This window comes from Magallana gigas, chromosome 7 (genome assembly GCF_963853765.1).
Source record: "Magallana gigas chromosome 7, xbMagGiga1.1, whole genome shotgun sequence".
Taxonomy (NCBI): Eukaryota; Metazoa; Mollusca; class Bivalvia; order Ostreida; family Ostreidae; genus Magallana; species Magallana gigas.
Window position 1 is genome coordinate 6,685,791 of NC_088859.1, and position 24,790 is coordinate 6,710,580.

The window sequence follows — 24,790 nt, forward strand, 5'->3', positions numbered from 1 at the left end:
CTATCAAAGTAAGGAATTCTAGCAAAGCCGATAAATTAAGGTGTCTTTTGGATTTGTTACATCTGTTAACATGGTTACAGCAACAGCTGTGACAATATGTCCCTCCAATTTCGCTTTTACGCCAGTTCACTTCATTTACCATTTTGCCGTTTAACGCCGATCAATTGATCGGAACATTTCGTCGTACGCCGATATGGGACAAATGAAGTCCGCCCCGTTTAATTTGTTCCCCAAAACATGAAATTTGTTACCACAAATTGGATGAAAATATGTTATAACCGATTTTAAAAAACCGAAATTACGAATTAAAACTTTGAAATAACGAATTCAAGAATATGTTATTTCAAATTTAATTTGTTATAACGAATTCAAGAATTCGTTATTTCAAATTTAATTTGTTAAAACAGATTTTGAAATTTGAAATAACGAATTCAGTGAATTTGTTATAACAGATTAAATTTGTTATAACGAATTCCTAAAATTTGTTATAACAAATTTAATTCGTTATAACGGATTCAACAATTCGTTATAACGATTTAAATTCGTTTTAACAAATTCAAGAATTCGTTATATCAAATTCAAAAATATTTTTTGATAGGTCCTAAATGGGCTTCCGTAAATTTGTGATTTGCAGAAATAAAATCATTTTGTATGAAGAAGCTGACTTAAAACCTGCGATATATATCAATCATTTGAAAGATAATATTTTTTTTTAAAAATCACGTAAGACATATAGAGTTTAATCTTTATAGTTTTCAGTACAAGTAAATAAAGATTTACAAACATTTATTTATATTTACAACCTTTTCAGGGCAAAAGTAGCTCCTGTTAACACCGAAGCCTAATTTTTCTTGGAATTTTCCAACGTTGCTTTTTCGCATGAAAAGTAAATGAAAACTCTGGTAAGTGTCGAAATACATAGCTAATTGTTTAAATAGTAACAGAAAACAAATATTGAATCCACCTATTCATGACAAGCGAAAGGTTGAAGATGATTTGCTGTATACCTATAAGCTTAAGATGAAGACAAAGTAACACAGGTAATATGTCATATTAGCAGGGATGTCAATGACGAGCACAAGTCATGATTCCAATTACTATAACATATGTTCTAGCTACAAAATGGTACGAGGATTGGCGACAGTATTCCCCCCTGCCCGATTTATCATTTTAAAGAATTTCATTGATATTTATTGAAGTAAAAAATGCCCATTAGGGCAAAATATTGATGGGTGTATATCATTAACTCTAACATTTTAATTATTTTAGAATCATGGACAGTCCGAATGAAAGTGAACATGAGTCAGTTGCAATCATTGATTTTTTAAAATCAAGAGGGTTGAACAAAGACTCATTGCATAAAATAAAAGATGAAAAGGTACGTTGTTTCAATTAGTATTTTGATAGACATAAAAACTTGTGCATTACCAAACTTTGTTACATAAGACTTCTATTTCGGTATATATCATCTGAATAATCCATATACTTACACATGTGCAGTGTATACCATGTGTAACCTGCAGTGACATCATTGTTTTACAAAGTTTCATAGAAGTTTATTGTTTATATATTATTTTTAGGGTGGGGTTGGGGAGGACTCAAATTGCCAGCACATTTATGATATATTCGAAATTAAATTTCTATTTTTTGAAACTTGATAGTAATTTGAATTTAAATACTTGCTTGATTATATTGTTTATTACTTTTGGAAGTATGTCACAATATGTAGGGTTCCCATACGATCTTAAATAGTCAGATATAAAGTGATGAAATGTAATAATTTTAATAAAAGGTATATGGCATTTTGAGAGTTGTTGCAAAGTTTGTGCCTATTTTAACGATAAAATGCTTTCTATTATAACTCACGCGGGATATGATCATTGCAGAACAAAATTACATAATCCGCGTTAGCGGGTTACGTATTTTTCTGCAATGTTGCCACCTTCATATCCCGCATTAATCATCAAAGAAAGCATTTTATTGCTTATATTTATATTTCTCATTTAGCACATTAATGAATTGATTGTAAAAAGTAAGTTAAATTAACTAATTTACTGTAAATAATGATTATTTCGTGCATTTAGTGATTTTTTCCTTAGATAGCTGTAGGTTTTGAACAATCGATAAACGGGGCGTGTATATTTCGATCTGGATGTTTCTATAGAGATGTGAATTAAGTATAAGTTTTCATAAGAAATAGAGAGAATCACACTCGGTAGATTTAAATATATATGTTAAAATCTTTGCAATGTGTAATTATATATCACTACAATTCATTTGGATTGCCGGCGCGCTAGGTTCCGTTCGTTATCGAGAGCAAGGTTTTAAAGCCTAGATTGCCATGCTTAGCGCGCTGGAGTGAATGAATTTTAATGTGCTTTATAATCAAATATTTACATTTTCAAGTGTCTTTGCCTGTTATAACTCTACGTATCAATTTTGTATTATGTATTTCACATGACGCCAAATTGAGGCGCCAGCGAGGTTTGCTTATTCATATTTAAATATTTAATTGTACGATGACTTAAAATTATATAAAAAAATAAATTTGCTTTTATTTTAGGAATAAGGAATCATTCTTTGAATATTATGAGGTGATAATTTTGGTCGGGGCGTGATCAAATCTTTCATAAAGCCCGATCAAAATTATCACCTCATAATACTCAAAGAATGGCTCCTTATTCTTAAATCAAAGCAAATTCATATATATATATATATATATATATATATATATATATATATATATATATATATATATATATATATATATATATATATATATATATATATATTTATATATATATATATATATATATAATGTCTAACATATTGCCACAGTAAAAATATTGTCGATTGTGCATGTTACAATCTGGATATCATTTTTTGTATGCACCATTCTAACCTCCGGATACACCCTTCCACTAAGGTGAACAAAAATTCCCATGTTTTTTAAAAAATGTTTTAGTCATAAAAATAATTATACAACTATTTTATGTTTTGTGTGTAACAACATTTTAAATTTCTTTACAGATAGACTTTGCAACATTTATCGATTTAAGCGACGAGCAACTAAAAACAATCATTCCTGTGACTCTTGGTGACTTGCATGCTACAAAAAGATTTTGTTCTGATGCATTAAAAAAAAACCAAAAAGCAAGATGTACATCACTGATCAAAAAATGGAAGAGGAAAACAAAAGCCGCAATGAAACTGAAAACGGACAAATCTGACAGTACGACAGGGAGTGACGATGATGGCCAACCCGATCGTCGACGTATAAAATTAGTTGGAAATCAAAATGCTTCAAAGATGGAGAGGAAACTAGAACTAGGATGGTTTGATTATGATTTTAAGAGTATGGAGTATCATCAGGTGAAAACATTAATCAAAGGAGGTGGTACTAGAGGTGTAAGTGCTCTTAAAACATGGAAACCCAAGGATATTCTAGAACATGGGAAAAAAATCTTCTTTCCAAAAGGTGTTTCTAAACGAGGAAAACTGTCCGATTTTAACTTTGAATTGAGGGACTTTTCAGCGCAAGCAATTCCCAGTGAATCAACAGTTGGAGATATGTATGAGTCCACTGATGTAAAAATGCTGCGGTACTACATATTTACCAAACGAAAGGCGGATCAGTGTTACGATTCTGACGAAATGCATTTACCAAAATTAAAATCTTCAAAAAACTTAAAAGCCAAAAACAGAGTATATTCCGATGATGAGGACAGTTTACCTGAGTTAGAACTTTCAGCAAGGAAACTCCAAACGTCTGATGAAGGAAAATCGCCCAATTCGCCAGGCTTTGAGTTAACCAAAGGAAAAACTACGCCTACTTTGAGGATTTTCCATACCGTTGAGGAGAAACATCTGTATAGCTTGCCAGATTTGGAGATACCTGTAGAAAATACTACACCACCTCCGGGTAAACCTCAGTCAAATGTTGAACGACACTTGCAGAAAAGTGATACATCAGCGGTTTTTGGTCCAGATGGGCCATCAACGTCAACGACATACATGATTGTTGACAAAGATGTAAATTTTCGTCTTACAGACGAAAATGCTAATGTTGTGACTGTGAACAATCCATCAGAACTAGTGTCTTTTTACATAGGCAACTATGGCTCAGAGGATATTACTTTACCATTGGATTTTGCGATCGAAAATATCGGAGAAGATCTTGCTATTTCGTCATACACATCAGTTTCAACCGCTCGGAAAGTAAGATTCCATCAAGGGAACACGTACCAAGAGTTGATTGACCATTACAAAAATAAAGACTTCAGTATAGATGTGGATGAAAACCTTTGCAAAATTGAGCGGGTATTACCCAATGGAGAAACTGAGAAGGGTGAAGGTATTGGGCTACTAAGGGATATCTTCACCGAGTTCTGGGATGGATTTTATTCCAAATGCAATGGGCATGATGTTAAGATACCCGTTCTTAGACATAATATGGGTGAGGAAGAATGGAAATCAGTCGGTAGAATTATCGTAGAGGGATACGCACTGATGGATTATTTTCCAATAAAATTAGCTAAACCATTATTTGAAGATGCCCTCTTTGGGGAGAGTCGAGCAGATCTAATAGAAGAATATCTTCATACTGTATCCCCTGTGGAGCAAACGGTCCTAAGAAGTGCTATGGACAGTTTTAAAGATGTCGACTTCGAGGAGCTTTGTGACATACTGAGTTCCCACGATTGTCTTAAACTGCCAACATCTGAAAACATTAGAGGAATTATCAAGGAAATTTCTCACAAAGAAATTCTGCAGGAACCAAAGTTTGTAATAGAATGTTGGAAACCAGTCTTTCAAACAGCTCTGCATATCACAAGTTCAAAGCTTGACGAGATCTATGACAAAAAAAGCCCACAGTGAAAAAATTGCTGCAACTCATGAAATTTCCCTCAGACATGGATTTCATTCAACAAACAACAGCAAACCATTTAAAGCGATTTGTTAGAAGCTTGGACAAACAGTCCCTAGAAGCATTTATCAGATTCTGTACCGGTTCAAATATACTTGGGGCGGACATAAGTATTGAATTCAACAAAATGAGTGGCTTTGGAAGAAGACCTATCGCACGGACCTGTGGTTGTGTGCTTTCAATTCAAACAACATATGACAGTTTTACAGAAAGGAGAGAGGAGTTTAATAACATTCTGTCAAGCAATGTGTGGGAAATGGGATATGTTTAAATTATGCAATTTAAATTTGTAGGGATCGTACCTGAACCAAGTGTGAGAACGCTCACTTTTTCTCGTAAATTTTCCCTAAAAGGGCAATAGTATTCTATGATATTTTTGTTGCTACTGGAATTTACCAAAAGTTTTGTTTGGAAATTACATAACATTGTGATTGAAACTGTCAATATCAGTTTTTTGCATTGAAATTAATATTGTTTTCAGAAAGACTTTTAATTTAGTTTTCGTATGGTTTAAAAAGAATGAACACATTAGTTTAATCTTTTTTATTTTGTGTTTTGCAGTACATATTTTTTTAAAGAAGACAATGGAAAAAAGAAATTTTGCATTTTATTGTATTTGCTTTTTTAGAAGTTAAGGTAGACAAATAAAATGTTTAAAATTTCAGATGAGTGCTGCAACAGAGACAAAAAACAGTTTTGTATATGTGTTTTAGTTGTTTTCCCTAAATGGGCAATGGTATTCTATGGGTTTTTTTTGTTGCGATTGGATTTTACCAAGAGTTTTGTTTGGAAATTACATGATATTGTGATTAAAACTGACAATATCAGTTAATTGCAGTGAAATGAATCTTTTTTCTCAAAAACCATTCTTAACAACATCACTCATTGATATTGTAAAATCATTATCTATATGTTGGTTTATGTACAATCGTCAGAGAGGATGGTTGCTTTTTTTTCCATGGTTTCAAAAAGAAAAGAATAAATACATTTGTTTTTCTTTACTTTGTGTTTCTCTTTATTTTTTCAGAGAGGACAATTGAAAAAGTTCATGGTAATGTAAATGATCTTTAATTATATGATGCATGAATTCAGAGAAAACCCCAATTTGTTATAGTCGCTTAAGGTAATTCTGAATAAAAACTCCACAACGAATAGAAAAAAACAATTTGTATCTTAAAAAACGATAAATGGTATACAATTCCAATGTAAACAATTTTAATTTTTTTCTTTCAAAATCCTGATACAGTAAATGATTTTATTGTTTGCATTACATATGTCGTTTCATTACTCATCTAAAAAATCAGTAAAACGCTTGCTTAATAAAATAGTGCAATTGCTTTTAATTTAGTTTAAAGTTGAATTAATTTGTCATTTTTTTTTTAAAAAAAGCACATATCATACTACAGTAATTCAGCATTTCGTACTCTTAATACTTTGATTCTTCTTACCAAAACACGGAATAAATTTTAAACCCGCTACCGACCTGAATACAGTCACTATTTTTAATAAAAATGTGTTAATTCCTATCACCATAATTATAACTCACTCTGCAATTTACTGTGAATAGACCTATAAAACTAAATCTCTCGTAATGCATGTAAAAACCAAAACAACCTACATAATCTCACCGTTGACTAGCAAGCCTATTATGAAAATGCACTGAAGCATAGAAATGTCAAGCTTTTTTCGCTCACCAATATTTCTTAGTATTCGATAATCTTCAACCAACGCTATAATGTTGGTATATTATAGTATTGGATGATTCATTTTTGACGTGGTCGTAAAAATAACTACCGCCAGCTGAGCAGACAAATTGAATAACGCGCGTTAGCACGTTATGACAATTTATCTGCTCAAATAACGACAGTTATTGTCATGATGACGTCAAAAACGAATCATTTATGTTATCTCTACTACATGTACTATAATGAAATAATGGACTCGAATTTTTGACCTTTAATACCGATAAATCGAAAGAGTACTGTTTTTGTTATATATATTATAAACATCATTGGTACTTGAAGATTATCGGTTTTTTTTATATTTTTTTCTCAATCAAGCTTTGCTTATTAATAATCAACGAACTGTCCTTAAATATTCCGGATATAATCTCCATTTTTTTGGATTTTACAATCTTGCGCATGCGCATTACATTCACGCTAAGTTACGGGAGGCTCTATACTAAATGTTTCCACAATATCACATTTGCATGGATAAACTGAGATATGATAATACAAATACGTGTAAATTTTCATTGGAAATTTGCTTTATATTCTGTGCATCAAAGAAAATAAGGGAGATAACTCTAACACAGTGCATTAACAATGAAAAATCCCGAGAATTCAAAATGTCAACATATGGTGTGTAATTTGAAGCGAGTAAATACGTTGGTGAATTGGTGAAAAAGTGAAACAATTCTTCAATAATATGAATTAAATTTTTAGATGATAGGTGTTTACAGCCCCAAAATCGTTTGTTATGAACAATTCGATTGTTATTTTTAATGCAACTTCATTGAATTTCTTCATAGTGTTTCGGAGCTATTCTTCTATTTTCTGCTACATTACGGGTATATGTCGAAATTTGACGGAAAAGACCGAGCGATGTTCCAGACTGGGGAGTCGTTTTAACTGTGGTTAAGGCCTGTCCCGAGACACAATTCAATTATTCTAACTAAGCAGAGTGTAGTGAATTAATAGCATTAGTGTAGGCTTAAATCTTGGTTATGTAAATGTCAACCATACGTTGACAATGCGTCGTTGTATCTATTTTGAAAATGTCCGATATCATATACAATGTCAACCTGTGCACGCACGGGTCAAAGTCTAGTTTAATGCTTATATTTATATACATTCCTTTACTGGTGAAATGTTTTACTTAATTAAATAAATCGGAATGAATAGCAAACCACGGATAGAGTAAATTAGAAACATCAAGAACATCTGTTTCTAAGTAATAGTAAGATTATATCAATTAAAATTTACGCGTACATCTTACTTACTATGCTCTAACTTACCTAGAACATAACCCACTTCTTTATTGGCTGATCAAAAGTTCTACGCCAATCAGACATTATCTTTCTATTGCTTTTTTCGGCACATGACTCAAGGAAGCTCCGCCTTCTGCAGTTTTTTAAATGATAAAACCGAAGAGTAAATGTAAGCTGTGTTATTGACGCGACATTTAAAAGGATAAGAAGTGAAAAGCTCATCGTGTATAACATGGTAAGGGAATCAATATATATATATATATATATATATATATATATATATATATATATATATATATATATATATATATATATATATATATATATATATATATATATATATATATATATATTATAATGTCAATGAAGTGCTTCCTTTTTTTTTTCTTCATTTTTAAACATTTTGTATTTTCAGGAATTTAGTGTTATTAACGACGAAAATTTCCACAGAGTCATTCAAACAATTCCACCTGAACTTCGAAATAAAAGTGAAATCTCCAGTGCTCTATATCAGATACGCGATGAATTGAATAAAAAATTACGTGGATGTGATGATGATGCCACAGTGAAGATCTACATGGATGAATTCTTATTGGCACCAATTACACTGACGAGTGGTGCTGGCCGCAACATAATCGATATCAGCATCGACTCTGACGGACAGGTTAATTATCGATGGGAGAGAAAAAAATGGGAGACACATTGCAAAAATGCCGGAAACAAGGTTAGAGCCATCACCAAAACTATGGTGAGCAAGTTAGCATCTGCTTTACCTCGAAGACGCACTAAATTAGCTATAAAGTCGAGTTGAACACTTTAACTTTAACAAAATCGATTTAGCTAGCAATTGTCCAACGAAGCAAAGATTGTTGACATAGCTTAAAACATTTGCATATGCATGTGAGTTTCGTTAATGAATTATTTTACTTGTATTTTGAAATTGATTTTGTATCTAAGTTTCATATAATGTTTCTCTTTATATTGATATATGATATATAAGTGTGCAGAACAACTGTAAACAAAGGCAAAAATTACTGCAGTGATACCATGTAAACCTTAACAAAATGTATGATCTTATCCTATGTGCAACATTTGTATAACTCTCTTTCTGTGACTTAAAATTATCTGGTGTATTCATTTTGTTTTTTAGTTCAACTTTTTATATACAGCTGATTATTAAAGAAACATACGTATCACATGTATATTGATTAAAATTAAATTACTGGAATATTTTTAATTTTTCAGTTAATTCTTGATATACTTCATCTTGCTGCTTGAATCACTTCAATTGATAACTCAGTAACTTCAGTGGATCTTTAGAAACATTTATTTTGCATTTCCAGCTACTTGTTAATCTAAACTTAGAGTTAGAAAAAAAAGACAGTTTAGAGATTAAAAATGAATTTATTATCTTGAATGATTACATTTAGATTTATATTGATGCCATTCGTCTGTGCTTTAATAGTTTCTGAAAAAGAGAAAAGAAATTTAACATTAAATTTTATTTTATGATAAATTACAAATGCCTCAGTTGCTTTTTTATCTAACAATATTGTTAAAGAATAACAGGATCCATTTAGAATTTATTGCAAATACAACATGAAGAAAACTTACAATTGTTAATAATTTTGTCTTTTATTTGTAAGCTATCAGAGAGAGAGAGAGAGAGAGAGAGAGAGAGAGAGGCAAATAAGAAAGATTAATTTGACAAAATAAATTTTCATCTCTAGTATATTCATCCTGATTTCTGTCCAACTCCAACTTCTTCCTTTTTTATGTTTTCCCGTGACAATTCTTGTTTGAACTTCTTTCTAAAATATTAAAACAAACAAAGTTCATACAATCATTAGAGTTTTTAAATACAGCATTATTAAAAATATAATTAATACATGTAAGCGGAAAACAATGTATACAGGCAAATATTTTTTATGCCAATAAGCTTGCATCATTTTGGTGAAATGATATTCTAAAGTACAGCACCGATCAGACCCAACCTAACACCAGAGTAAACCCCAACTAAACCCTTGGTTTACTTTTGGGGTTTACTTGGGGTTTACTCTGGGTATACTTTTTGAAAATTTGGGTCCACTCGGGGTTTACTTTGGGTTTACTCGGGGTTTACTTTGGGTTTACTTCGAAATAGCTTTTGAGATCAAATTTATGCATTGAAGTGTGAAGCAGACCTGTCTTCTATCTTACCATACCACTGCCTGCAATTCCTGACTCTTGCATATTCCTAATACACAGTTAGCGTCTGCTTTCAGGGGTATACTTCTGACCGGGTTTACTCTCTGTGTCCACTCTGGGTTTACTTCGGGTTTACTCTGGGTCCACTCTAGTAAACCCATAGTAAACCCGAGTAAACCCAGAAAGTAAACCCATGGTTTATTTGGGATTTACTTTCTGTTAGGCTGGGTCTGATCGGTACTGTACATAGTTTCACATAGTCCCCAAAAAAGTGCGTGTTTGTGCATAAGGAGACAACTCCTTGATAATTCACTTTTTATATGTAAATTTGAGAAAAAATGAAGGGGGGGGGATAGGGGTGGGTGGGGTTGACTTGATACATGCCTGTATTAATCCTTATCTAAATTGAATTTCTCTATTCTAACTAAGCAACCACATCGCAACTGTCCTTAAACTCGAGAAGAACTTTTGAATGCTGGATCATTTATCAACAGATCTTTGAAACTTCTGTATTATATCCATTTGTTATAAAATATAATACATGCATTAGATAAATATAGATATATCAAAATGAGTTGTATTTTCAGTACATTTGTTTTCATATTAAAACATGATGACATTCATGCACACAAATATGAGTATGAAAATGTCATTTTACACTTAATTACTAAGAAGTACAAATGTAGATGCCATGCAACAGATTAATGATCCTGAACACCCAGTGACTTTTACTTTTAATGAAGTACGTCACAACCTGGTGATTTTTATTCAGTATGAAACAGAATCGCCCAATAAAGTTGTATATATCTTTAACGCAACGGTTGTCGCTTTAATCTACTAACCCACAGGTCCCGATTTTGAATATTGCAGGGTATTTTGTTTTTATGAATAACATTGAATTTTAAAAGTTATTTTTTCTCCAAAGTTTGGTAAGTTGAGCACATGCAAGAAATCTATACCTTTGAGTAATTTATCAGGTTGGGTTTGTATAGAAACAATTTTCCCAGCGGTGTTGATGACCCTTAAAATTGTTTAAATTGTGAATAGCAATGGAATGTGTATTTACATTATGATTTTATAAATTCAGAGAGACATCTGTCATTGACAGCAGCCAATGCATGCCTATAAAAATGTGTAAATTACCATGCAATATAAATTAAACTTTAAAAAGGCAATCAGTAATCATTTCACTTAGTTGCAATGGAATACCTACTCGTTACTTTGCATATAATTTGCTCTAGTTTTTCTCTACTTTCAATATTTTAGTTTTTTAATGCGTCTGATCCAAGATCGACACATATTTTATGGGTTTCAATAAGTGTTAATTCTTCTAAATTAATTAAACCAAATAGCTCCTGAGATGTATCGCTCTGGGTAAACATCATTTTTATCATTAATTCAACAGTTACATATCCGTGCTACATGTATTGTTTACTCTTTTGCCATCGGTAATTGTACGATATAATTTTCAAATGCAAGTGAATAAATACGAATGCTTGACAATCATTACCTCTGCTAAATTCATCCTGTAGTTTGATCTTCTGCCTCCGTGACGTAAAAATGTGACGTATATTTTGTCATCAACAAAATAAAACCGATTCCGTCTTAAATCCGGTTTTGATATCGTATTAATTTAAAGAAGACACCTGGCTTCTGTTAATGAAACAACTTTATTTATGCATATCTATATAGAGAGTTTAAACCAATAAACATGCACATTTGCAATGCTTCTTTCTTCACAGATGTTCACCTGCATTCATTTCAGACACATGAGTGATAAACCAACATCAGTCTAACATGTACATGCAGATCATTCGCGGATCCAGATTTTTCTTCCGGGGGGGGGGGGGGGTCTGAAGGATAATTGTGTTTGCCGGGGGTGGGTCAGAGGCATATTTGCGATAAGTTTACATTTTAATTTTTATTATTAATTACTTTATTTTAAATTTATGAATTTTCATTTCCGGGGGGGGGGGGGGGGGGACCGCTCCGATCCCCCCCCCCCGTAGATTCGCGCAAGCAGAAAATTTTAATGTTATTGAAATGCATGACTTCACACATATTTAAAACATATCTTACTAACGCACATGATACATTTAGTTGTTAGAACCCATGTTAACCGTGTGTTTATTATTTATGGAGACATACGTCTCAGTGAACAACCACATATTATATATATACAAGTTTATTTGAACAAATAAAACATAATTACAATTGTTGCCTAGCTCCCCACTGTCATTCGTTCCCCTCGCACACACATCTAATACCAATCTTATTCCAGTGTGAGATACTCTTCCTTAAAGTCACCCTACACATTAAGAAGTAGATTGGATGTCAAGAACGTCCCTGTCCGACGAACCGTCGTCCGGTCTTCTTTTGGTAGAGAACTGTCGGCGCGAAAAACGATCGAACGTGTCCGGTTCGGTCCTATAACCTCCACGAGATCCACCCCTATAGTATCCACGATTGCTAAATCCACTATGTTGTCTGGTTGGTGGTGGTTTGGCCGCCGCTGATAAGGAAGCCGCCGACCGTAACGTCTCCAAAGAACTGGCGTTAAGTCCGGAAGTGTTCTTTTGCAGTGCTAGAAAGAGTTTTGATGTCGTCGCGTCGAACTGGCTGTTGACTAAGATGGATGCGTATTCATCCTGTAGATACTGAATCTGAGCTTGGTTTATCAAAAAGAATTGTTCGAGTGTTTCCGAGGAATTTTTGCTCCTGACTCTATTGTAGGAAGTAGTTTTAAGGAGGTTTCTGCATATCTAGCACATTTTGTCAAAACGGGGTACACCGCTTGATCCGCGCGCTGGATCCCTTGACGTGATTCATTTAGCTGAAGTTCGGAAGGAAGCTTTACTCTATTCAAAGTATCTTTTAATGTCTGAAATTCACCCTGGGTATCCGGGCCTATCCCAGTGGCACATACAAAAGTGGGACTGGGTTGTTCAGTGCAGCCAGTGATCGGGCACTGCCACGTTGCGGATCACGATTGTCCAAACTATCACATGTAATCGGCTCCCAAGCGAGCTCGTGTAATTCTTTGCGATAACTCTCTAATTTGCAATTGATTTTGTCTTCGAACACTTTAAATTCTTTCAAAATAACTTCCGAAAGGTCCGCAAATGTGATATTTTCCTCTCCCATTGAAAATGGCGTCCTTGCTCGAGGAATGAACAAGCAGAGAACGTCATCAGCGATACGTCATCACTTGTTGTGTCTATGACGTATCGCTGATAAATTTACACATGAGGTTTTTCACGTGACTCCTAACATATCTGTAACATGAGATTGAGATCTGCATATGTAAAACATGGTTCACATACGTTTAACATACGTAAAATCTAACATATGTTAAACATATGTGATGTTGAACGTATGTTATCGCACGTATGTTAGCCATGCATTTCTCAATGCTATTACAATATTGGATGTTTTTTTTTTAATGAAACGGTCAACCAGGGAAACAAGTACTGAGCCATTTTGTTACTGAAGTTATCTCCCAAAGATAACTATGTTTGATTTAGATTTTTTAATAATTTTTTAAAATTCATTTAAACAAAATTTAAATCCCTGATGTTTAAGCATTATTCAAAATTTCGTATGCATGTACACAATGAAAAACAGTTTACAGTAAAACTCGTTTAGTACGAACACGGATATAGCGAATTCTCGGATATAGCGAAGTTTTTTTTGAGTCCCCGGTAAAATGCTTTACAAATCTTTGCAAAATTGTACGGTTATAACGAATTCGGATATAACGAATTTACGGATATAGCGAACTGATTTTGAGTCCCGTAGACGTGAATAATAACGAAATGTAACACCTTTATAACGAATTTCTTTACAGTTTATAAAATTGTGCACTACCATTTAGAAAAATAGTTTGAAAGAACTTATTTTCATATTTTTTTTAGATTCACAGTCCGATTATTCAAGGTATCTAAGTAATGTAGTTATAATTTATGCATCAATTACAAATGATATAGTGTGGTGAAAGTGAAAGACAACATGTATATAGTGAATTCGCTATAAATATTATTACGAATTCGTTATACGGATATAACGAATTACGGATATAACGAAGTAATTCCATTGGTCCCTGGAACTTCGCTATAACCGAGTTTTACTGTATATCTATACAGTAGTTATTATAATATAGTATTTCATATTTAATATAATATTTTATCTAAAAAATATTTATCTCATAGTAAATCATTTATTTCCTTTTTGCATCTGCCCAGGCCTGAAGTTAAAAATTAAAACTACAGAGGAATTTTTTTGGCAAGTTTATTAGTACAAAGCGGGGATGCCAACAATTTATTACCAGTACTTATTTTACTTTCCATTCGCCTCGGATACAGATTGAAAAACATAACAAGAAATGTAAGAAACTTACTAAACATAGATATACTGCATTTTACTTCTATTGCAATGGCCATGTGCTGTGTGAATGTGTTTCGTTATTAGGGTCTTCCGTTTCCAACGGTAGACCCTCTTGTTATTCTACGGTTTCTTTTTATTATTAGGGTCTTCCGTTTCCGACGGAAGACCCTCTTGTTATTCTATTGTTTCTTTTCCTTATCATTATTTTATTTTTTATTTTTTTTCTGACTTTTTTCAAACGCTATTTCTCGTGAACTACTCGACCGATTTGCATGAAATTTACAGGACGTATTGAGCATCAAACTTACTGGATATTATAAAATTTCTGGCTGATGACGTCACTTCCGGTTTGAGATTTTGAGGATTTAGTAAATTTTTAAGGACCATTTTGTCCACGTAACTTCTCAAAAACTAATTGCGATAGAAATATGAAACTTTCAGGGATAGTAGAAGAATGTTTATAGATGATCCTATTTTTTTTTTTATTTTGAAAAATGCGCAAGGCGGCAAAGCTCGCCCGAGCTCGAAAATTGGCACCAATTTTTTACACGAAATTTTCGCACATATTCGGCCCTAGCTTTCAATGTGTAAATATTTTGTTAGAACATGTAATGCAAATGTTGTTTAGATTAACTAGATCTTTCGTTTGATTTCAGAAAAAAGGGTCTGGCCCCTCAAATTAGGGGCCAAAAGGGCTCTAAAGTATTTTTGCAATAACTCTTTACTGAAAAATAATTTGTTATCAATTATAGAACCAAAAATGTTCATTGTACATCTGTTTATTTAAACAGTACCATGTCTAAGTCATATGTTACGCCAAAAGTCCGAAATTTTGATCTTTTAAAAATATCTAGAAAAGGAGAAATATTTTGATAAGCATTATAGAACAAAAAATGCTTAAAATAATGTTCTTAACAATATGCTCCCTAAAAAATTTTTGTTGGTGGTCCCAGTAAGGATTTTAAGGGTCGGCCCCTAAAACACATTTGTTCAGATATCTTTAGAACGGTCAACAATTTCTGTACACTTGTTGAACAAAATGCGTTTATATTTACAAGACCTTTTATTTGATATCAAGAAAAAGGGGATGGCCCCTCAAATAAGGGGCCAAGAGGGCTGTAAATTCTTTTTATAATAACTCTTAACTGAAAAATAATTTGTTATCAATTATAGAACCAAAAATGTTCATTGTACATCTGTTTATCTATACGGTACCATACATATGTCATATGATACGTAATTAGGGGTTTCATGGGGCCATATGTCCAAAACTTTGATCATTAATATCTAGAAAAGGAGAAATATTTTGATAAGCATTATAGAACAAAAAATGCTTAAAATAATGTTCTTAACGATATGGTATCTAAAACATTTATGTTGGTGGCCCTGGTAAGGAGTTTAAGGGTCGGCCCTTAAAACACTGTTGTTCAGATATCTCCAAATCGGTCAACAATTTCTGAACACTTATTAAACAAAATATGTTTATATTTATATGATCTTTTATTTTATATTAAGAAAAAGGGACTGGCCCCTCAAATTAGGGGCCAAGAGCGCTCTAAAGCCTTTATATGATAACTCTTTACTAAAAATAATTTGTTATTAATTATAGAAGCAAAAATATTCATTGTAAAGCTGTTCATCTATACTTGACCATAAAAAAGTCATATGTTACATAATTAGGGGTTTCAAGGGGCAATGTGATACCTAAACATTTTTCGTTGGTAGCCCCGGTAAGGAGTTTAAGGGTCGGCCCCTAAAACACAGTTGTTCCGGTATATCTATAACGATTAACAATTCGTGAACACTTGTTGAACAAAATAAGTTTATGTTTGCAAGACCTTTAATTTGATATCAAGAAAAAGGGGCTGACCCCTCAAATTAGGGACCAGGTGGGCTACAAAGTCTTTTTATAGTTACCCTTTTAGAGCGATAATTTGTTATTAATCATAAAAGCAAAAGTAAAAGCTTAAAAAATTAAAGTTTAATGTAAAACTGAAATACCGTTTTAAAATCGGCCAATGCATTACAGAGATATAGGTGTTTGACTTTTCTGGAAATTTTGATTCCACATTCTTGGTAAAGAAAAAAGTGTTATGTTCATAGTTTAATTAACTCGTACCTAAAATAATTGTTAAATCGTACTTAAACACATTCTGATTTGTTTTTGCTAAGTCGTTCTTGAAATTGATAATGTTATTGCTAATTCGTACCTAGAATCATTTTGATTTTGTGAACTCGTACCAAAAATAATTCGATTTTTTTCCTTTGTTTTATTTACTTATGTTTATTGGTTTAAGAACTCTGCTTCTTAGAGAAAGTTTTAGCTTTACTTTCGACATTATCGGAAGACCAACTCGTTGCTCTGCAACGAGCTTTGCTCTAGTTTTATCTATTATCGAAAGTAAGTTTTAGCATGCTATAGTCGTGAAATCGTTAGCAAGTTAGCGTGTGAAATAAATATACTTGAAGTAACAAATTACATCATATGACCATTTTTGTATCCAAAACTTTATATCATTTTTCTCTTTTTTTTTTATTGCAAACCTAAAACGTTTTCGATTTGAAATACTCTAATCAACAGATATCAAACAAAACCATTGTACGAGGGTTGTCCGAAAAGTTCGTGGACAAAGGCGTTTTTGTTATTTTAAATGGGTTTATATGTACATGTTGTATACCTCAAATTTTCTCATAAAAATTTTGAATCAAACTGAAGTGGTTTTGAATGTTTTCCATAGAAATAAACTAAAATTCTAATGTATTAAAAAGTCGCGGAAAGTACGCATGTGCAAACTTTGTAATTGCGTTTAGATATAAATATTCAAAGTTTTTACAAAACATTTCAAAATGTCATACTCTTCTATTACTGTATGTTATAGTCTGTATGTTGAACGTTATTTCCATACGTCATTTGAAACTATTATCAAATTAGCAGAGGACTTTTAAAAGATATAACGGCAAGAACATGTCTTTAAAAACGCCTAAAAAGCGACGTCTGCCAAACACACGGAACGGTGCGACATCATAAAATTGTGTCGACTGGAATAAAACAATATAAACAGAACTAGAGCAGAGCTCGTGGCAAAGCCACGAGTAGGTCTTCCGTTGTTGCTGCGGGTTGAAAATATATGTAATATGTTGTCAGACGATTATAATGACTAATGACTAAAATTTCACTTTTGAAACGCAGTTTCTAGTTTTTTGTTGTATGCGATATCGCATGATTATTTCTGCTGGTTCCGGTTGGGGTACAATATGTAAACAATGAGTATTTTAAATGTGTGCGTGATTGGACATTCTTACATCAGAAGATTAAGAGATTATTGTATGCAGACAGAAACAGACAATCTGAATTTGGACCCTAAAGTGTTTAAAGTATCATTTACAGGAAAAGGCGGTTTGAGATTAAGCAAGCGTGTCTTCAGGGCGGAGATTCTGCATTTTGACTCAATTTCTGATGTGGTGTTTTTTACGGATTGGTGAAAATGATATCTGTGAAAGTACAAACAGTGAGAAAACTAGAGCAAAGCTCGTGGCAAAGCCACGAGTAGGTCTTCCGTTGTTGCTGCGGGTTGAAAATATATGTGATATGGTGTCAAACGATCATAATGACTAAACTTTCAGTTCTGCTTTTGTTATAAAAACGTGTTGTGATTGAAAGCCTGTATATAAAACATGTTTTGAAAAAGAAAGGAAGAAAATATTTTAAGAAAACTATTTGTCAAACACAGTTTGTATAATCGTTTCAAAAATTCTTTAAAAAATGAGAATTTATGCAAAAGCGAGCATCTAAATTGTACACCAGATGGTGCTGTTTCATAGAGACACCGCTATGTAACGTGAATTAAATAACCTTATTTACATAAATGAATATTACATCTCTAAACGATGTAATAATATGCAAAATCCTTATTTTTATGTTAGTGGGTTGGTTTATAAAATTGAAAAAGAAAACTTCAATTGCGCTTGCGTAAATTGGAATTCTGGGAAGGAATTAGACAGTCCGTGTTAGAGAAATTCGAAGAAGTTATGAAACTGGTCAGTTTCTAGATCAAACTGCGCATTGATGTATTAAAATCCGTATGTGCAGTCATACATTGTATGTATATCGATACACCTTAACCTCCTCACCTACAGCTATACAAATGAGGGTGCAACCTTCATATACACATGCATAGTATTATAGTTCTGGAAACTATTTATCTTGTATTTCAATATATTGGGTATTCATTGTTCACCTAAAATTAGTATTCCACTAGCTGGCTGTAGCTAACCTTGTAAGTAAATTAAACTGCATTACAACCTCATAATACACAACGTCAATTAAAAGGTTGTAACATTTTCTCCTCAATGTGTCAAAGTTTGACTTCCAACTTTCAATTATAATATATTATGAATTATTCTGTTCAAACAGAAGTTTAGCGTGGTCAACAGGTTGATTTATTAGCCACATTCTCAGGTAAGAATTTCACATCTTTAATGTGAAGATGATTGACTTCGAATAATAGTCTTATTGTTAATAAAAGCACCTTCCAACTGTTACTCAATTACATATGTTCTGAGTTGTGTGCGCTAAAGCGACACAAGATTTTCGGTCGCACGTGGCGATTGAATTAACACAGGCTGACCGAATAAACAAACGGGTGGGAAAGTGAAACACGTTGAGGAGAAAATGTTACACATAAGAAGAAGTCGCCAAAAATGATTTTCGACATATCTGGATATCTTTTCGCCAATTTAAAAAAAATACAGCGCGAGCACTTGTCAGCGGGGCGGGAGGGAGGGGGGGGGGGGGTAACGCAGCAATGAGTTCGCGTCCACGCTCAAACGAACAACCATGTATTAGAAAAAGTACAGAGTGATTAATATGTGACTGATAGAATCTAATCTTAAGTTGTTTAAAACACAATTGAATATTCTTTCAAATAATCATCAAATGCCTCAATTTAGGACAATTCAGGACATTCTTTTATCGTGCTAGCACCTACCGCAAACATGTAACATTAGATCATAATTTGAGTACCTTGTACTCTATCGTATAATTAGATCAATGCTTAATCAGCTGTACAAGTAAAATAAATTTATCTTTTCATCTTGAACCTAAATTATAGTTAAAAACATAATAAATATAGTTCTGTCCGTGCAAAATATGAAACATGAATGCGTGATTAGGTACATGTAGAAGAACACGAGCCGACCGCGGATCACTTGTCCACTCGCGCTGTATATCCTCGGCCATGTGCGAGGGATGATCATCATTTAATATTTCGGGGGGGGGGGGGGGGTTAAATTTTTTTTAGATATACAAACCAACCATTAATTTATTTCTGACGATGTTTCCGATTTGGAGTAATATCGTTCATTAATATTCATTTTCAATCAAATGTTTAATTAAATAAATACAAGATGGGCAAACTTTTATAACATAAAATTAAAACAGTTCTTGTATTTACGACTATATAAACTCAAACACGTTCATATTCATCTAAGTGTGCGTCGCGGTGTGTGAATCTTGTGTATGAGATAACCGCTTACCGCTAGCCGTGGACGAAGGATAGATTACGTATAGGTACATCGCGCAGACACGCACAGTTCGGAACCCAGGACGATTTGTAAAGTTTGCAGTATAATGACCATATTTTATCATATAAAAGTTCTTTATTTTAAACTTAAAACCCACAATTGATCTATGTCTGATATTGCTTTAGATTGAGAATGACATTGCTTTTATTAACTAACTGAACAATCTATTAATTAACACCGAATCGTTTAGTCCATAAACTTTTATGTGTAATCAAAACTAAATCAATTCTTGAGTTCGCGGCTAAATAAACTCGTATATGAGAGACGCAACTCTCGTGTATTAGATAACCGCTGACCGCTAGGTAGCCTAGCCGCGACCATGGTGACCGATTTTCTCGGCAGCGGGTGATGGAGAGTTTCGTTAATTTGGCCAAATTGCCGCGAGTACTGGTTAACACGTATTACTTTTTCCCTCACATTATGCAATATCCGAACACAAAAACAGTTTAATAGGTTCAATAAAGTCACAAACAACATTTTTTGCAGCGACGCCCATATCGAAAAATTAACCGTTTTAGAGTTATGAAGCAAAGACTTTAAAGGGCTCTAGACCCCTCATTTTAGGGGCTAGCCCCTTTTTTAAGCTATCAAATGAAAGCTCGTAATATTCTGCACAACTTTTGTTCTATATGTGTCTAGAAAAAATTTACAACTTAAAAGTTATTGAGCAAAGATAAAAGCAAAATTTAACATTTTTTGAAACATAAATTTCGATGTTATTTTTTAAGGAGTATACGTGGGTTAATCAAACATATAAAACTAGGAGGACAACGTTCAAGATGTCTACATTAAAGATTTATAAATTAAAACTACTTGCTATGGATCAACTCGGAGCCTTTGCAAGTACACGAGACCCACTAAAAAAATATTCAAAGGGGAATAACTCAAAACCGGAGGTAGCGATTTCAATATTTTTTGTGCTATGGTAAGCTATTATCATTTCCAATTAACCCTAAAAATTTGAATAAAATCTACTGACAAACAAGCGAGATATTACAGTTTAAAGAAACGTCTAGAAGAAAAAGAAGAAAAACTAGAGAAAAGCTCGTTGCAAAGCAACGAGTGGGTCTTCCGTTAATGTCGAAAGTAAAGCTAGAAGTTCCTGTAAGAAGAAGACTTCTTAAACCAATAAATATAAGTAACTAAGACAAACAGAAAAAAAGGCGAATTATTCTTGGTACAAGTTAACAAAATTCGAATGATTCTAAGTACGAATTAAAAAAACCTTTTCGATTTCAAGAACGACTTAGCAAATACAAATTCAAATGTGTAAAAGTAAGATTTAACAATTATCAAATAATTTTAGGTACGAGTTCATTAAACTCTGAACATAAAACTACTTTCTTAACCAAGAATGTGGAATCAAAATTTCCGGAAAAATCTTTTTTTTGAACCACAATATCTCTGTAATGCATCGTCCGATTTTAGTTTTAAATTATGAATAATAAGCTCCTTTTTTTGCTTTATGATAAATAACAACTTATTGCTAAAAATAAGTTAAATTAAAAAGACTTTGTAGTCCTCTTGGCCCTTTTCTTGATATCAAATGAAAGGTCTCGTAATTATAAACATATTTTGCTCAACAAGTATTCACGAATTGTTAACCGTTCTAGAGATATCCAAAGAACTGTGTTTTAGGGGCCGACCCTTAAAATTCCTACCGGGGCCACCAACAAAACTATGATCCCATATCGTTAAGAACATTATTTTGAGCAATTTTTCTTCTACAATGCTTTTCAATACATTTCTCCTTTTCTAGATATAAATGATCAAAGTTTTAGATATCTGGCCCCTTGAAACCCCTAATTACGTATTATATGACTTAGATATGGTATAGATAAACAACTGTACAATGAACATTTTTGCTTCTATCAATGATAACAAATTATTTTTCAGTAAAGAGTTATTAAAAAAAGACTTTAGACCCCTCTTGACCCCTTATTTTAGGGGCCAGCGCTTATTTCTTGATATCAAATAAAAGGGATCCGAAATTGTTGACCGTTCTCAAGATATCTGAACATATTTGTTTTAGGGGCTGACCCTCAAAATCCTTACTGGAGCCACAAACAAAAATTATTTAGGTAGCATATTGTTAAGAACATTGTTCTAAGCATTTTTGTTCTATAATGCTTATCAAAATATTTCTTCTTTTCTAGATATTCAAGATCAAAGTTTTGAACTTCTGGCCCCTTGATACCCCTAATTACATAACCTATGACTTACATATGGTAATTTATAGATAAACAGCTTTACAATGAACATTTTTGCTTCTACAATTGATAAATTATTGTTCAGTAAAGAGCTATTGTAAAAAGCCATTAGAGCCCTCTAGGTCCCTAACTTGAGGGGCCAGTCCCTATTTTTAAATATAAAATGAAAGTTCAAGAAATTCTTAACAACTTTCATTTTACAAGTTTTAACAAATTATCAACAGGTTAAAAGATATTTTACAAAACGTTTTAAAATTTTGCAAAAACTTTTGGTGCTTATTTTCGACCTCGGGCGAGCTTCGGCGCCTTGCGCATTTTCCACAGAGTCAAATACAGAGGATCACCTACAGACATCCATCTACATATTCCTGAAAGTTTAACGTTTTTATTACAATTAGTTTCGGAGGAGTTACGTGGACAAAATAGCCCTTAAAAATTCACAAAATCTTGAAAATCAAAAACCGGAAGTGACGTCATCAGCTCAAAATTTACTACTAGCAAGAACGTTAAATGCTCTATCAGCCCTGTAAATTTAGTGAAAATCGACCAAATAGTTTTTGAGTTACAGTGCTCCAAAAATGTCAGAGGAAAAATAATTTAAAACTAGAGCAAAGCTCGTTGCAAAGCAACGAGTTGGTCTTCCGGTGGTGTCGAGAGTAAAGATAGAAGTTCCTGTAAGAAGCAGAGTTCTAAAACCAACTACAAAGAAAATAAAAAAAATATTTTTAAAAAATCGAATAATTCTTATTACGACTTAACAATGTCTAAACGATTTCAAGAACGAATTAACAAAAACCTTTACAATTTCTAAAACGACTTAATGAAAAAAGTCCCGAATGTCTTCAAGTACAAAGTAACAATTTCCGAATTATTTTACAGTGCTGCTATCGTGAGAGTTGACAAAACTATCCTATCCTATCCTATATCCTGTATCCTGCATCCTATCCTGCAAATAAGCTGTATCCTATCCTATCCCATACCTTCAAAATATAGGAATGCAAGTTAATATAAATGAAACGAAATTTAAGAATTAAATGATTTTATCAATTAATGTAATACATACAGTGCTGCTATCGTGAAAGTTGACAAAACTATCCTATCCTATCCTATATCCTGTATCCTGCATCCTATCTTGCAAATAAGCTCTATCCTATCCTATCCTATCCCATACTTTCAAAATATAGGAATGCAAGTTAAATGAAACGAAATTTAATGATAAAATGATTTTATTAATTAATGTAGTACTCAAAATGAATAATTAAATCTTAAAACCGAATATTCATCGAGCGGGATAACTTACTTACCTGTGCTACGGTAAAATTAAATCGTACGCGGGATGGACACAATAACGTAAACAAACAGGTAAGCGATTAGATTTTTGATTTAATTATATTTATGCATAAAAAACAGTTAAATAACTTCGATGCACTTATTGAGGAACTGTTTAGTCACATATTTGTTTTCAAATTATTTTCTTATCACATACAACTGAGAGTAATTCTCATTATTCGAGCGATTCGTTCGGCGATAAATGTAAACACGATCTGAAAATAAGTAATTCCTTTAGGAAGTTTATATCGTTTATAGTTTAAACCACTCGGAGGTATTTTTAAAGTATAAATTCTTAAGCATTTATAGCTAGCTAACATTTATTAATTCGATATGTTCAGGTTAATATCAGACAAAAATATGCGTCCCTGTTACTGGGCTTCGAAGAAATTATATTAAACGTGAATCAATGTCTGATTCTTGTATACATGTTTATCTTTTAAAATGCCAAATAAGTCGTTTATAAATTCAAGCTTTTATTAATTTGCAGACTTTAAATGAAGTAAATACAGAAATATATTCTGACGTTGTCAAATGTTGCAACGAATTCTCGCAGTAACTCCGTACTTGCGTACGAATTGACAAAGATGTAGCGCCGACATTTTAGCGCGCATTAATGTTATGCAACGCGTTCTTGATATAATAATTATTCTTAAATGGTTTAACTTATTAAACGTATTAAATTGACGTTGAAAATACATTGTTTAGCCAATTTTCGTTTCGCAAAATAACTCTGAAATTTATACTCGAATCTGATTGGCTACAGGATGCAGGATAGGATAGGATAGGATAGGATAGGATAGGATAGGATAGAACTTAATTTTTATATTTCTATCATGTATCGTGCATCCTGCATCCTATCCTATCCTATCCTTGTCAACTTTCAGGATAGCAGCACTGTACTCAAAATGAAAAATCAAATCTTAAAACCGAATATTCTCCGAGCGGGATAACTTACTTACCTGTGCTACGGTAAAATTAAATCGTAAGCGGGATGGACACAATAACGTAAACAAACAGGTATGCGATTCGATTTCTGATTTTATTATATTTATGCATAAAAAAACAGAAAAATAACTTCGATGCACTTATTGAGGAACTATTTAGTCACATATTTTTATCAAAGTATTTTCTTTTCAAATACTACTGAGCGTAATTATCAGTATTCGAGTGATTTGTTCG

At 32.8% G+C, this 24,790-nt stretch overlaps 1 protein-coding gene and 1 long non-coding RNA gene across 2 annotated transcripts; both read left to right on the plus strand.

The window, feature by feature from the left end:
- The first annotated feature begins 624 nt into the window (after window positions 1-624).
- On the plus strand, window positions 625-5,759 carry LOC105321819 (uncharacterized). The gene is made up of 3 exons (XM_066067674.1): window positions 625-902; window positions 1,270-1,378; window positions 3,031-5,759. Exons 2-3 carry the CDS (start codon window positions 1,274-1,276, stop codon window positions 4,876-4,878), a joined length of 1,953 nt encoding a protein of 650 aa, XP_065923746.1. The 5' UTR covers window positions 625-902; window positions 1,270-1,273; the 3' UTR covers window positions 4,879-5,759.
- A 2,254-nt stretch (window positions 5,760-8,013) lies between these two features.
- On the plus strand, window positions 8,014-9,148 carry LOC136270097 (uncharacterized). The gene is made up of 2 exons (XR_010707784.1): window positions 8,014-8,151; window positions 8,332-9,148. It is a non-coding gene; the product is annotated as an uncharacterized lncRNA (long non-coding RNA).
- Window positions 9,149-24,790: the final 15,642 nt, after the last annotated feature.